The sequence below is a fragment of the Sarcophilus harrisii genome, chromosome 1 (genome assembly GCF_902635505.1).
Source record: "Sarcophilus harrisii chromosome 1, mSarHar1.11, whole genome shotgun sequence".
Taxonomy (NCBI): Eukaryota; Metazoa; Chordata; class Mammalia; order Dasyuromorphia; family Dasyuridae; genus Sarcophilus; species Sarcophilus harrisii.
The window spans coordinates 227721651-227737169 of NC_045426.1; the positions used below are offsets into that span (position 1 = coordinate 227721651).

At 32.7% G+C, this 15519-nt stretch overlaps 1 protein-coding gene across 5 annotated transcripts in view; it reads right to left on the reverse strand.

Annotated features, from left to right (window-relative positions):
* Positions 1 to 15519, reverse strand: part of AOPEP (aminopeptidase O (putative)) — a 490524-nt gene that overhangs the window by 39572 nt on the left and 435433 nt on the right. For 4 of the 5 annotated variants that reach the window (XR_004229430.1, XM_031937724.1, XM_031937716.1 and 1 more), the window contains exon 14: positions 1396 to 1512. Coding sequence is in view for 3 of the 5 variants with exons in the window: in XM_031937724.1 (XP_031793584.1) it covers positions 1396 to 1512 (117 nt within the window). In the remaining 2 variants the exon portion in view is untranslated. Of the gene's footprint in view, positions 1 to 1395; positions 1513 to 15519 lie in introns of those variants that run through there. The other variant, XR_004229431.1, reaches the window with a different exon arrangement.

Below are 15519 nucleotides of genomic sequence, written 5' to 3' on the forward strand. Positions count from 1 at the left end.
TGGCAACTCTACAGTGACAGCTTTGATGCTACCTCCTTAATTTGTCCACTGCCCATTATAGAATCCTGACATTTCACTGGTATTCAGCTATGATTAAAATATAGCCTAACTGCTATAAATAGAAATGTCTGTTTGAACACTAATTAAAAATAACAGTCTGGCATTTGGAAACTCATATAAACAAAATTAGAAAAAAAAAACTGAAATAAATAGCAACAGTTAAGTTGGTCTGTCCTTATTGGGGAAAAGCTATATCCTTGCACCCTGGAGTTTTTCAATTACATTTGAATATATGGGATTCTGAGAGGAACTCTGATATCCACTTCACTGTTATAATCTAACAGTAATGAGCCAGTTTTTTCAATATGTCTCAATTTTAATTATTATCAGACAATTCTGATTATAATTTGATAAACTGGGCACAATGACTTTCTACAGTATTTAGAGCAGTTTTTAATTGGATACAATTCAAACTCAGTTAATTTTTGAAGGTTAGTCACTCATCTAGAAAATTTAGATTGTTCAAAATGGCATGGCACTTAATAAGCACATTTTTCCTAATAGCTGCAGGAATTCCATCTTAAATCTGTTTCACATAAGATTTCCCTTTTTACAGTCTTAATTTTCCTTCTATGATTATTAAACAGCTGCAACATTCACTAAAATACATTAAACTATCACAAACTGTATTTACCTAAGGGCTTACATTACATTTTTATTCCCTTTCTTATACATATGATATACTAAACAAAAAACAATTTTAGGGTTAAAATAATTTTGTTTCCTCACAAATGTCCAGTCTTGCTTTTCAAACATGGCTTTAATAGCTTTAGCTTTCATTTCCTTCACATATGGTCCCCTTCCTGTCCTAACTAAATGCAAACAACAAGTTCTAACAAATTCTGTCAAAGATTCATTAATGTGTAACAGCATCTCTTTTGCCAACCTGCAAGATTACATACACTCCACCCTAACTTTAGAATTCAAAACTATTACAGGATCTGATGTGTACCTATGTTAACAGACATCCTCCCATTTCTGTGTCTGCCTGCTTATTATTCCCTGAGGTCATGCATGTGAGTGTTAATAATTTAAGTTATGAAAATAGCTAGGGACCTCAAAAAGTCTAAATAAGTGAAAACATCATGAAGCAGAATGTCATAATGTCTAAAGTAACATAAGGAGGTTAATACTGTACACAGGCAAACATAATCAGAAAACAGATGAAATAAGTCATACATTTCTTTTCTTTCTTCACAAATAAAGCAGTTACACAGCTTTTACTAATGAAAAAAAGTAGCTTGAATAGCCCAGGGTTCTAACGGAATGCCAACGTTCCTAGCCAATAGCTAAGACACTCTATTTAATATCTCAGTGGGACTGTTAATGAATTACCTCTGCATCCTGCTCCCGGAGGTGGTACGTTTTCTCTAGACTCTGCAGAATTCTGGGACACAATGTCTTCTCCTCTAGCAGAGACTCCAGAAGTAAGACCAGCTGGTCTGGAAGAAGCTAAGAGTAAAATAAAATGTATCATGAGAACAGAACTTTTAGTTTACTGAGTAATTAAATGAAAACACAGCAAAGACAACAAGTCTAGAGTAACCTGCATAATTATAGTATGTGTCTAAAATATGGGAGACTTTAGAGTTGACTTTTGTAAAACCTCTGAATTTATATTGTCAGTATTCTGAAAGACTTGATTCTAGGGCCTAATTAAGTCTCATTTTCCATGGCTTTTCATTTCATTTCTATTTTTAGAAATTATAAAAACCATCTTTATCTTAATGAAACATGATCATGGTTTATTAGGTCCCTTCCTTTATGGAATGCCTATGTTAAATAATGACATTTTGCTGGGAAGAGACTAAGAAACAGAAAAAAAAAAAAAAAAAAAAAACCAAAACATTGTTTAAGTATAATTTCAAAAGCCTATCCAATTTTAGGCACAGAAGTAGTTGGAAGAGGGTGTCATTCATTTTTCTAAACATGTGATCCTGAAAAATGCTAATAAACATGGGGATACAAGCACTATGTCTCAGGACCTTCCGTGTGTGTGTGCGCGCGCGCACGCCTGTTTATTTCTGACCTTAAAATTTAACAGTTTAAGAAAATAAAAGTCAATGGAAATAAAAATATAAAGAACACAAGAGAATAAGTATTTAAATGCTTCCTTTAACAATAGCATTATACGAATTATTCATAGATAAGCCCCTTTTTAAATATACTCAAGGTTTAGAAAACACCTATTGTCTATACTCTGATAGACAATTGAATAGATAATCCATAGAATTAGTGCAGTGTGTATTATATGTGTGTATGTCTGGGTTGTGCATGGCTGTGTGTGCTAAAAATGTATTCTGAGGTAGTCTAAAAACAGCAGAAAGAACCCTTTGGGAAACTTTAACGTTCTTTTAATGACTCCAAACTTCTCCCTGAAATAATCTTTTTAAACACCATTTTTTTTTTTTGATTACTGCTTATAACTCTGAGTCATGTAATACTATAATCTCTTAAGAACTGAAATTAGGGATCACCTAAAGGGCACAGTATATATGTGTGTATGTGTGTGTTTATAACAAATAAGGAATTATAAAGGAGAATCATGTTATCAAGGAAATATATTTCACATAGAAAATAAATTGGTGTTCTAATTGAAAACAAGTGTTGAATGATGGGTCAGTTTACATGCTCTACTGGCATCCCCTGAAATGTCAGGAGAATTTAAAAGAAAATCATCAGCTTGTTGGGTGAATTCAATATATAGCAAAGTTATTTAAAAAAACATGGGCAAGAGTCAAACTATGGACAACATGGGCTAGCATGGATGGATTACAGCCTATATTGGAGAAATTAGCCACATCAATGAGATCAAAGATTCACTCGAATATTAGAATGTTCCACCCAATTAAAATAAAAAGATCTGGATCCAAAGGTAACAAGTTTATCATTAGCTGTTAGAATAAGCAAAAGGATACTGCTACTAGAACAAAATTATTAGAACCTTCTGATAGCACCAAAAGTGTTTTCTCTTTGGACTCATAGAATTACTAGCACTTTTCTTTCCATTTTTTGGAAAATACTCTTTTTTGATGTTTATGAAATGTCTTTGGAAGCAAAAAATTTCAACATAACTGCTGTTTTTTAAAGAATTATCATGTATATAATTACATTTTATGAGATTTTTAAAAAGGAAACAAACAATCTGAGGTTGATGCGGGAAAGATTCCAATCTTTGATTCCCAACCCCCCCTAGCTAATGTAAATTACCCTTTGACTCACAAATCCTGGTCCCTTTGAATTCCAATAGAAGGTCCGGACCTGTCCCAGCCCCACCCGGATCTGAGCCAACTCTGGGGCTACAACCCAAAGCCCCTCGAGCTAAGTCTCCGACTTAAAAGGACCACACTGGGAACCCCTCTTTGCAGAGATTCCAAACATGGTCGCCATGTGAGGACCCTCTGTCCACTGGACCCTCTGTCCAGTGCCCTCCTTATCTCTACCTTCACCTATCTCCCACTTCTAAACTCAATAATAAACCTCTTTTATTAATCTAGCTCTCTGGGCCAATAAATGCTTTTATTGGGAATCCGCGCCGCTACTAGACCTCATATACTGCCGTATCCTTGCGCCGAACCTAAGGGGGTTGCAGGGGAACTCTGTTTGACTCCCTGTACCCCAAACCTGCCACTAGACCTTAACTAAACCCTAATTTCATTTAGGTACCCCAAATGTAGACCTCAACATGTGGTCTACACCTCAACATTCGGTTCCTGACCTCAACAAGGTGGTTAAGGTGCCAACTCCCAGGACTACTTTATCTTTCTTCTAATACTTCTTTTTTTAAGCAATTTTATAAGTGACTACTACATTCAGGGCCCCATGATGGGTACTGTAGGTGATATAAAAATCCTGCTTTGGATATTTTCTTGTTATGTGATCACAGATAAAAAGCTTTATCTCTCTGAGCCTCAGTTTCCACATCTATAAATTAATGGGATCTATAACCTTGGAAAGTATATAAGGATCCAATAAAAATGTAAGTAAAATACTGTCAATCTTTGTTGAGCACTATATAAATGTCAGCTATGATTATTAGTACAGTGGCAGAAAATGCACAGTGTTCGGGAGTTGGTGAAGGATGTGATATGTCTGGAAGAGTAGGCTGAGACCAGCCTTGAAAACTATGAAAATCCTCTTACAAAAAATGTTTTACAAATACAAATTGAAACTGCATGCACTGATCCTAGGAAAACCAGCAATGGTATAATAACAATAATAATTCAATGATATAATAATAAAATCAAGCAAAGTGCTAACCTGTCTTTTACAACATCTAAAAGCATAATACTGAGGCAAAATATCAATTACCTATAAGGAATCCTTCCCTTATCTGGAAAACAAATACAAACAGAAACTAGTATCTCCTAATTCTGAGAACTTCAGAAAATAAAAGGGCAAGAAGAAAAGCCACTACCTTCATCCTTATTGTGTGCAGCCCCAACAAAGAGCTATTGTTTTAAGTCAAGTTTGGGAACTGATTTAGAACAATCTACTTCAATTCAATTTATAAAAGGCAAAGAAACCCTGAGTTAGCACAACAAAAACTCAATTATATATAGTTACAAGAATTTGTGCCAAAACAATTTTAACTTTTTTCCATCTTTTTCAAACTTGATTGTATGAAAAGACAAAGGATCTGAATCTCAATCCTAGCTCAACTACTTACAGTGAACATTTTGCAAGCCACTTAACTCTAGAAAACTCAGTTTTCTTTACTGTAAAATAGGGTTAGATTAGATGACTTCTGAAGACCCTTTAAGTCCTATCCATTATTTAAACACACACACATTTCATCTAAAAGAATTGTTGATAGTTTTTTCCATAATAAATTTCAGTCAAAGAAAATATTTAAGACCAAGTCATACACTTCTAAACAGGCCATTAGAAGTTCGGAGCGGAGAAAGAAATTGGAAGATTTTAAATTACACAAGTGTTGGTGGACATAAAACTTCAAGCTTTGTTCTTAACTAAAAAGCTAAAAGGTAACACATACACTCATATAAGCACATTCCTTTCACTTTTCCCCCCTTTTCGGCAACAAGGAACAGGTCTGTTGGATGCAAGACCCAGCTTGTTCAAAGAGGGCAAAATTCAATGTGGGAACTTTATAAATACAACGAACACATTCCATACTAATGTTTGCAGATTTCTTCTTTCCAGTTCCTTGGAGTAGAATTGTAGGAATTAGCCTACATGAGAAATAAATTGTAGCCATCTGTCTTTTAATTGTTTAAAAGTTTGTGTCCTCCTGTCCCACTCCCTTTTAGATTTAGGGAGAAATGTGTTTTTCTAAACAAATGGATACAGTTAAACATAGAATTAGGATTTCTTAATGAATGCTTTAAATTAATTCTTTTTTTACATTTCTTGGTTTTTAAATTATGCTAATTTTAATGTATTCCTGGTATTTTAAAAAAGAATTTCAGACTTCCTAGAACTGTTTCAAAGCAAAATGTCACATAAATAGTTCACTGTGTAAGGGCACCTCATAACTAAAAGAAATATGGCAAAAATAAAAATGTTTAAAAACAATCAAAGGATTTCTTATACTATTAAATATGTTCAGAATACAATATTGTATTGTGATGGGAATCTCTCCCTGGCAGCTGGTGTGATGGTAATGGAAGACATATTTTGCAGATTGTTCTACTTCCATCATGTAAAAATCAAATTACTTTAATTTCACAAGACTTTAGGGCAACTGTGTTTTGATATACCAATGCTGGGGCAGATACAGCCTCATCTTTGTTACCAAATGGTCAAGAAAAAAAAATTAAGTATCCTGAGCAGTATCTTCCATTACCTTAAACGTGACTAATATTGCTTTCCTTTTCCTTATGGTTCACAAACATATCTAAACAGTGACAGGAATAGAAATCTGTTTTCCTTTACTTGACAAACAAGGAATTTTTTTCTGTACTGGTTTTTTTCCATGTGAAGAGCAGGCCAGTACTTTAAAAATTCATCAGACTCAAAAACTCAACCAAAATAAGTCTGTGGAACACCAACACTGCGTGTGTACTTGAAAGACAGAGTCTTATAAAACCATAAAACTTGTCCGACAAAAACAACAAAAAAAAAATATAATGCTTAGTTCTATCAGCCAACTACAAATGCCATTTATTGGCACTTCAAAGCTTTCTACTCTTGCTCTAAATTTGGAGAAAGCCACAGTTTCTAATTAATGAGAAAGGAGGAAAAAAGTCTGTCTTGTATTTTTTTCATCAGCCAACTTAGTGGTAAAGCAAAACCACAAGGCTCTGAATGGTTTGGAGGAGTTTCTACACAGGCCCTTGGAAAGAAAATAAGAATTTTCCAAACCCATCTCAACCTGCAAGAAGCACAAAGAAAACAAACTCTGCTGCTTCAAAAACTCTTAGTGATGTTTACCAGGTCATCAAACCTGATTCCCAGAAGACCACCCACACAAATGAGGTTGCTGTTATTGCTTGCATGAGCATAATACAACAAATGCCAGGATCCCCTATTTCCCCAGAAAAATGTCACTGAAATATACGACTACTGACCTTTCACAGGCATGAAACATGACATGACACTATGGGCCGCCTGCTACTGCCTGCCCTGTACCCCAAAGTCAGGGTGGAAACCAGTAAAGGAATACAGCTGGTCGGCTGCATATCTTATCTGCTCCAGCCTGCCCTTGAATGAAGTCATTGAAAGCCTCCTCAGAGGGGAAATGTGCCTCGTACTAATGCAGCAGCCGATTGACAGTGGAGTGATTTCTATTATTACTCCATTATCACACTGGGATCTGTGCCTAAATGAGGCAGACTTCCTCCCTGATGCCGTTTCCTTTTATCCTGGCTGGAGACTAAAAGAGGATCAATGGGAGCAATACATATGATGTCACTTCAATTTACAGCTATTGCCTCCCTCTCCATTGTTCTCTGTCTCACAAACATAGATGGATCAATTCTTCCCAAAAATGGTTAAAAAATGCTTAGAGAGACGTCTTCTCCCAGAAAAGGGTTCTCTGCTATATTTGTCTATGTTACTAGGGCAGGAACTGTTTACACTGAGCAAAAACAGAAGAAACGGGGAGGGGGATGGGGATCTCAAATTCTCTTGTATACTGAAGATTTGCTGGCTGAAATTCAACACAAACAAGGCCCAAACCAGAATTAAAGCAATATGACCTTTGAAAACCATACACAGAAGAGCTTTTAGTTGCAGCGACACAATAGAAACCAGTAGTTTTCCTTTTCCCCTTGGATTAGGAGATAATCACACAGACAGAAAAATGCTTTTTTCATTTAATTTTTACAAGAATTGCCTCAAAGTCTAAAAATTCCTTCCCACCCTTGTCAGAAACCAAGACTCCCCTCATAACATCTATATCCCCTCTTCTTCCCCCACCCCCACTTGCATTGACAAATAGTTTTAAGAATGAGTCTCATTCAAACACTTTCCACATCAACGAAGACAAAGCCCAGGTAACTAGGGAGAATTCAGGAACAAAACCAACTTGATCCCCAACAAAAACAAAAACAAAAGAAAGAAGGAAGGAAGGAAAGTCTAAAGTCTCAAGGACCATAAGTCTCTGCGGGAACATTCTGCCTTCAGGGTTGTTTTCTGATAGATATAATTAGACAGTTTTTTTTTTTTCTCTTTTCCAATCTCTTAACATATTTCTTTTAAATTGTTGCCAAAAAGTTGCAAATTCTATTCCTTTCTCCTCTCCCCCTCTCTGAAACAGTAAGTAGATATAGGCTATACATGTACAATTATACAAAACATTTTAATCATTTTATATAAGACTTACATTAAAAAAAAAGAATGTGAAAAATAGCATGCTTTTTAGTATGTATTCAAACAACATCAGTTCTTTTTCTGGAAGCAGATAGTATGTTACAATATTGCTATTACTGTGTACAATGTTTTCCTGGTTTTATTCATTTAACTACATATCAGTTCATGTAAGTCTTTTCAGGTTTTTCTGAAGTCATCCTGCTTGTCAGTTCTTATATACAATAATATTCTATTACAATCTTATACCACAGCTTGTTTTGCCATTCCCCACTTTATGGGTATTCCTTCAATTTCTAAATCTTAGCTATCACAAAAAGAGAAGCTATTAATATTTTTATAAAAATAAGAATGTTCCCCCTTCTTTGGATATCTCTGGGATATAGACCTAGCAGTGGTATTGCTGGATCAAAGGGTATATAAGACAGTTTTTATAGCCCTTTGGGCATAGTTCCAAATTGCTCTCCAGAATGTCTGGATCAATTAAAAATTTCCACCAACAATGGTGTTCCAGTTTTCTAACATTTTCCTTTTTTTGTTATATTAGTCAATCTGATACGTGAGGGATGATATCTCAAAGTTATTTTAATCTGCACTTCTTTTAGTGATTTAGACCATTTCCCACCCCCACCCCCCTATATCTAAAGACAGCTTTGATTTCTTCACTTGCCCATTTATATCTTTTGACCATTTATCAACTGGGGAATGACTTACACTTTCATAAATTTGATTCAGTTCTCTATACTTTTAAGAAATGAGTTCACAATAATTGTCACCAAAAAAAAAATTCCCCCACCTTTCTGCTTTTTTTCTAATTTTGGTTGCATTGGTTTTCCCTGTGGAAAAGCTTTGTAATTTTGTATAATTAAAACTATATTACATTTTGCAATATTCTCTACATCTTCTTTTGTGCTAAATTCTTCCCTTATCCAAAAATATGACAGATAAACTATTCTATGCTCTCTTAATATGCTTATAGTATCATCCTATATGGGTAAATCACATACCACTTTTGATCTTATTTTGGTATACAATGTGAGAAAATGGTCTATACCTAGTTTCTGCCATACTGTTTTCCAGTTTTACCTGAGTTTTTATTCCAAAAACTTGAATCTCTGGGTTTATCATATATATTACTATGGTCATTTACTATAATATAATTTGTACTTAATCTATTCCCTTTACTCACCACTCTTAGCAAGTATCAGATTGTTCTGATTAATTACCACTTGATAATACAGTCTGAAACTTGCATTGGCTAGACTATCTTCTTTCACATTTTTTTCCACTGATTCTCTTGATAGGATACAATTTTCTTAAAATCCCTTCACAAATGTTCAAAAAGTTACATAAGTATAAGACAATATATACATATAATTAGCAACCATACATCCTTTCACCTTTACTTCCACTTAACAGAACACTAGAAAGGTCTTTTCAAGTTTTACCTAAAAAATGTTTAAAAATACTGTTCACTTTCATCTTTATTGTGAGGTTTTTTACATGAAAGCAAAGCTTTATCCCTTAGTATTATCAAATAACATGAACAAAGCATCCACACAAACAGCTGCTACTAAGTAGGATACTGTGATAGGACATTTGAAATGCTGTGTGTTTCAAAGATTTAATCTAAACCAATATTAACGACAAAAGAAATCAAATCAGTGTTAACATGCTACTAAAATGAAAATTCTTTGAGGTGAAATCAAAATGAAATGTCTCTAAATTTTGAAAAATATTGTTTAAGGATATATAAAGTCTGAGACTATAATGGTTTTTGTTTCTTATCTAGACGAATACTCTATTACACTGCAAATTCTATGTAGGCACAGACACCCATTTAATCTAAACTTTCTGTATCATTCAACTTTTAACATAAAAGCCACACACAGTGGGGGATTAGTAAATGTCTATCATATGTATGCTATCTTTGACACTGAAACAGATAAATAACAATTAAAAATCAATCAGGCAAACATAAGGCACCAAGATATTTATTATCTACCAAGTTGCTAATGGTTTAATTATCACCAAATATTGAAGTATATCTGTAAACTGTAAACTGAAGTGTTTTTTTAAAGCATCAAGAAACCATTTTTAAAAAGAAAGACAAATTTGATCCATGCTAAGAAATTTTTATATTTTAAATTTCACATAGAAAACAATGAGGCCTACTGAATGATTTTAACATCAGAATTCTAGCACAAATAGGCTATTGCAAATAGAAACCAAAACCATAAGGGAAATGCTATTTCTAAGGAAAGAAACAATGGTATCTACTTTTAATAATAAAGTTGTCATTAACGTGAATTACATGATGATGATGATGATGATGGTGACGATGATGATGGTGACGATGATAACTGCTAGCATTTATACAGTGTTTTAAGTTTTGCAAAACACTTCACAAGCTCTCTCATTTGAAATGATTTTTAACATAAAAAGTATATAGGCGCTCTTATTAAAAAATTTCAGGATTAAAATAAAATGCTGTGTTATTTCCTTCTATTACTTTTTTTGTTATCTACATTCCTCCCCTTCCCCCCCTCCCCCCCCCCCGCCCCCTGACAATTGGGGTTAAGTGACTTGCCCAGGGTCACACAGCTAGGAAGTGTTAAGTGTCTGAGGCCACATTTGAACTCAGGTCCTCCTGAGTTCAGGTCTGTTGTTCTATCCACTGTGCCACCTAGCTGCTCCCTTATCATCTACATTTTATATAATTCTTTGTAAATCTTCCTATGTCTTAAAAGTCATTAATCACAATCTACTATATGCTGAGAACTTAAAAAATATCCTGTCAGAAAGAAGCTTCTTATCCTCAGTGATAGTGGTATGTTTTTAAAAAATAATTTCTTTTGCAGTATGTTATATAATCAAACTGACCAGAAAGGATACATTTTTATATGGGTTTAATACTTATAAAGAAAAGAATCCTTTTAAAAAGACAAATGTAAATTCCTATTGCTATTCATTTCTACACATTCTCATGACAGCATGCTTTAATGTATTTTATATTATTTTAAAGTTTGGGAATTTTCTTCAATAACCCCCAAATACAATTTTTAATTCATTTTAAAATTTCATAATTGTGATGAGTTAATATATTACTCTAATTATGACCATGTCTTTCTTGAATAAAGACTAAAATCATTTTTGAAAAGCCACCTTTCTTTTTGGTAAAGTAATAGTTTCTCAAATGTCACAGAGATGTTAATAAAACTAAATCAGAAGAGAGTTGCAAATGTATATAAAATTAGGTGTGAATTTGCCTTACTAAAATTTTTACACTTCTCTTATTAGCTATCTTACATTGGTAGTTTGGACTAGCTTTTTTGGGGGGAGGGTTTGTTTTTGTTTTTAAGGACAACTGACGCCACTAATTAATAAGATGAAACATGTTTTATTAAACCATGTTGCAAAATATTTTCCAATAATTTACTTAATGGACAGAAGATTCACTTATGAAAAAGTCCAACATCTGCAATCCAATCTAAGTGCACTGAAACATCATAAATGATTAAACCTATATGCTTTAATGAATGCTGAGCAAGCAAAATGGACACCAGGTGGCTTCTAATGCAGGTTTAGTCAGGTTCTGTCTAGCCCCAGTGTTCACAAAGAAACATTTCATCATAACTTTACCCTTGAGCATAACCGCATTTCAAAAATAATATATAATTTAAAAAGTTCCAACTTCAAAAGTCTATTCATACAAGCATATAGATAGTATTAATAAGAACTATGAGATGAAAAAATCTTACACATCAGGAGTTATTGCTAATATTATATTTTTGTTCCAAACAGATGAAATACTAAGAATATTAGATAGGTTTAAAGGACAATATAGTTAAGGATTACATTTTTAAAAATCTTTGGTACTTAAACTCTCAGAGGATCACTAATGTTTTACATCTTTCTACAATGATTTTTAAAAGAGCTATTAAAAAAAAACTTTAAATGATTTTGAAGATCTTATACTGCTATGTAAATGTAAGTCATTATTGTAATCCTATATCCTAAATTGTATGGAACATAAATTTTATATTCTTAGTGAAAGATTATTCATTGGGGGGAAAACTCAGTAAATACCACTCTTCCCCCTTTTTTTTCTCAAAAGAAGTGAAGTTAGTTTAATTTCTTATCCAGCCTTCATGATGATCTATCTTCCTACGGTAGAAATAAACTCACCCTACAAAACACCTCTAAACTAATGTGTCCATGTGGATAAATATCACCTGTAAGACTATTCAGGCCCTGAAGAGAATGTTTCATTAAGTATAATTAAAGGAAGTTTTTTTTTTTTTGGAGACCTTATGGACATTATAATAGTAGGTACCACATGTGTAAAAAGAGAACCTTTTCATCCTCTATTTTTAAAGAATAATTGTATTAAACAAAACTACTCTAACTCACATGCTCAAAAACATACATGATTTCAATATCTACCTCACTCAATATTAAATGTCATTAGTTGGTGCTGCTATAATTACTGTCCATTTTTCCAGAATAACCAGGGAGCTGTTATTTTTGTATTTTATCCATAAAAAGTTAACTTACGTTCCTATACACCCAAATTCTGACTCGGAAAAAAATTCTCATTTCTTCTAAATTTGAGTAGCACACATATCTAATAATTAATATATGAAAATATGTTGTAAAGAACTGGAGGGCTGAATTATGAATTATCATCTAGGAATATCTTAAAGGAAGCAGATAACTTTTTTTCATTTTAACCAAGATAACTGTTTCTTAGAGGTGCAAAAAAGCAAATAAAAGAAACCTTAATCCAAAATCATTACAATTGGCTATGCATGCCAACACAAAAACTGCCCACTAATTTCTATCCCCATCACAATATTATAACTAGATGTAAAATTTTAGCATTTCATTTTTGGCGCTGTCAGGAACATAAACAAAGTAAAAGTATAGGACATTCCAGAAAAAATATTTTAATGATAATACTATCATTTGTATGGAGTTTGAGAAAGGAAAGAATGGTAAACAGAGTCACAAAAATAGAAATGAATGATTCTAATCTGGAGCACAGAATAGGTAACTGATTTAGGAAACATTTTTCGTTTTGGGTCTTTTCAGTAGGGTTATAAAAATAATAACTTTTCTATAATCCCTAAGTTTTAAAGATAAAGCCTAAATATCTTATCAATGGGATTCTGGCTTCTAGTGTATCATTTCTAGAGTTTTCTTACAAAAATCAAACTAAAAATCTAATCTTGCATGCATGCCTTTCACTGGCAAGGTAGTTTCTGTTCTATGTAATTCCACAGGAACATAACTCAAATGTTTAGTGTTTAATTATGGTTAGTTAGAAGGAGGTGGTACATTGGCAGGAGCTAAGGAAAAAAAGAATAACAAGAATTATTGCTTATGGAGGAAAATATTTTTTATTTATACCAAATTTTTCTGCTTAGTATAACATAGCCCATTTAGTTTCTCTTCTATTTTATAACATTATCAATATGACTAAAGTTGAGAAAGAAAACATTTAATTCAAATTATGGGTTCCATCCCAGATGTCTTATACATTCCTTCCTGGTTTTAATTTTTAAAAGTTTTATATTACACAGATTGCTATTAACTGGGAGCACTTATAACTTTATAGAAATTCATATTTCTGTAAAGTATTAAGAAGGTGAACATTTGCTGGTAAATATAGACTGGGAATTCCATAGATATGAGAACCAATAGGGAGGCTTTTAATATCTTCCTAATTTTCTTCTTTGTCCAATTATAACAACTGAGAAAATCTCCCTAACATCTACCACATAAGGGAAAAGATTGGCTCTTTGGATGCAAATTGAGTTGGTGCACACGCGTGCATGCGCACACATACACACAAACATACACACACACACAACTTAGAAAATGTTCCAAGTAATATGGACAATACAAAGAAGTTGAATTTGACTAAATAAAAGTTGAGTCTCTATACCTTAATAATTAAAGAGTTTAAAAAAACTAAACATTGTAATCCAGAAGCTATTTATCAGTGGAGAAAACTGATTGAGACAATGTGCTTTAACACAAATTAGAAAAAAAATGTTGAAAAGGACAAAGCTCAAAATTTAATGATTCAGGAGAGTTCAAACAATATAATCAAACATCTAATTTGTGCAGTCACTTGTAAATAGGTTCACCTTAAATTCATTACACTGTGAAGCAGCCAGGGGCTTACATATTACATAATACCAAGAAATTTGAAATTTTGCCTTATTGTTTGCCCTAGAAATATACTCCAGATCAAGTTCTCAAAATGTATTCAATGGATTAAAGTTTTACAAATGTGAAAGGAATCATTACTAATAGTAGCTAATTATGGACTTAACTTCAGTATGAATAAGATACTCCTTTTATAGATATCTGCAACAGTGTGGTTAAAACTCCGTTGTATTTTCCATTGTATGCCATAATTCCCAGCCAGTTACAATCTTAGCCATAAATATATCTCTAAAAGAAATGACAATTAAGATTTGTAAATTGTGTGGTATTGAAAAAATTATTAGTGAATAATATGTGTGTAAAATTCAAATTTTAATGAGTATGGTGGTAATTTTTAATAGCATAAGCAATTTTTAATTTCAGAAAACACCTAAGTGATGATTTTTCTGGATGTCTAAATTATTTTTACTTAAAACACTTAATATAAAAGAATCAGAAGTCACTCTCCAGTCAATCTACCCTCTCAATCTTCTAAAATGTACAATTTAATTTGGAATTTTTTTAAAAAAACACATATGTTTTATATATTATTTTTTTCTGAAAGTTTTTAAGTAAAATGTCATGCATAATTTGAATGGTGGAAAGATTGTCTTCAAAAGTAACTCTTGCAATTACTTTCCACATTTAAATGAATTTGTTTCCAATTTTAGTATATAAAAGAGAGACCAATCATAGCCTTTATGCTTTCTTAAAGAGGCTTTCTTAAAAGTGAAAATTCATTCAATTATGCAAAACAAATCCATCCACTGGCATATGGTGGTCAGTATTCATGATAATAAAAACTGGATACTACTTTATGGCAGGAATTAAAACTGAAAACATTTTATAGATGCCACATTGAGTAGCTATTTAAAATCATAATTTTTACTATAAAGAGTGCTAGCACAATCGAAAGGTTGGCTGGTCAACTAAAATGAATGGTATAAGTATTCACTTTGGAATTTTACAATTCTTGAAGTAGTTATATACTTCAAAAACACAAAGGCCAATTTCTTCAAGATTATCTAAATTTTTCTTTATACTCAAAATGAAATAATTAATGAAATGCCCAAGGTGTTCTTAATACACAATAAAGAAAGTAAAATTTTCTTTTGGAAATCACAAGCTCATAGTTCTAGAAGTGGAAGAGATGTGATGTGGTTCAACCCCCTAATTTTAATGATGAAGAAAATAAGTTCCAGAGTTTAAGTGATCTGCCCAAAGTTCTAAGTATAGTAACAAAACTAGGATTTAAACTCAAGTCCAACTAATTAATTTTTGCAAGAAGTTTTTTTTAAGAAGTTTTGGTAGGCAGGGGCATACATCTGGAATAAAAGATGAATGAGTAATTTTAGCAAAACTTTGGCAAACTGATCATAAAAGACTGGGAATTTACAGGAATAATTTATCTATTATTATAATTTTTATTCTTGGAAGGAAAACTCATTTGAATCAAATTATTTTAAAATGACA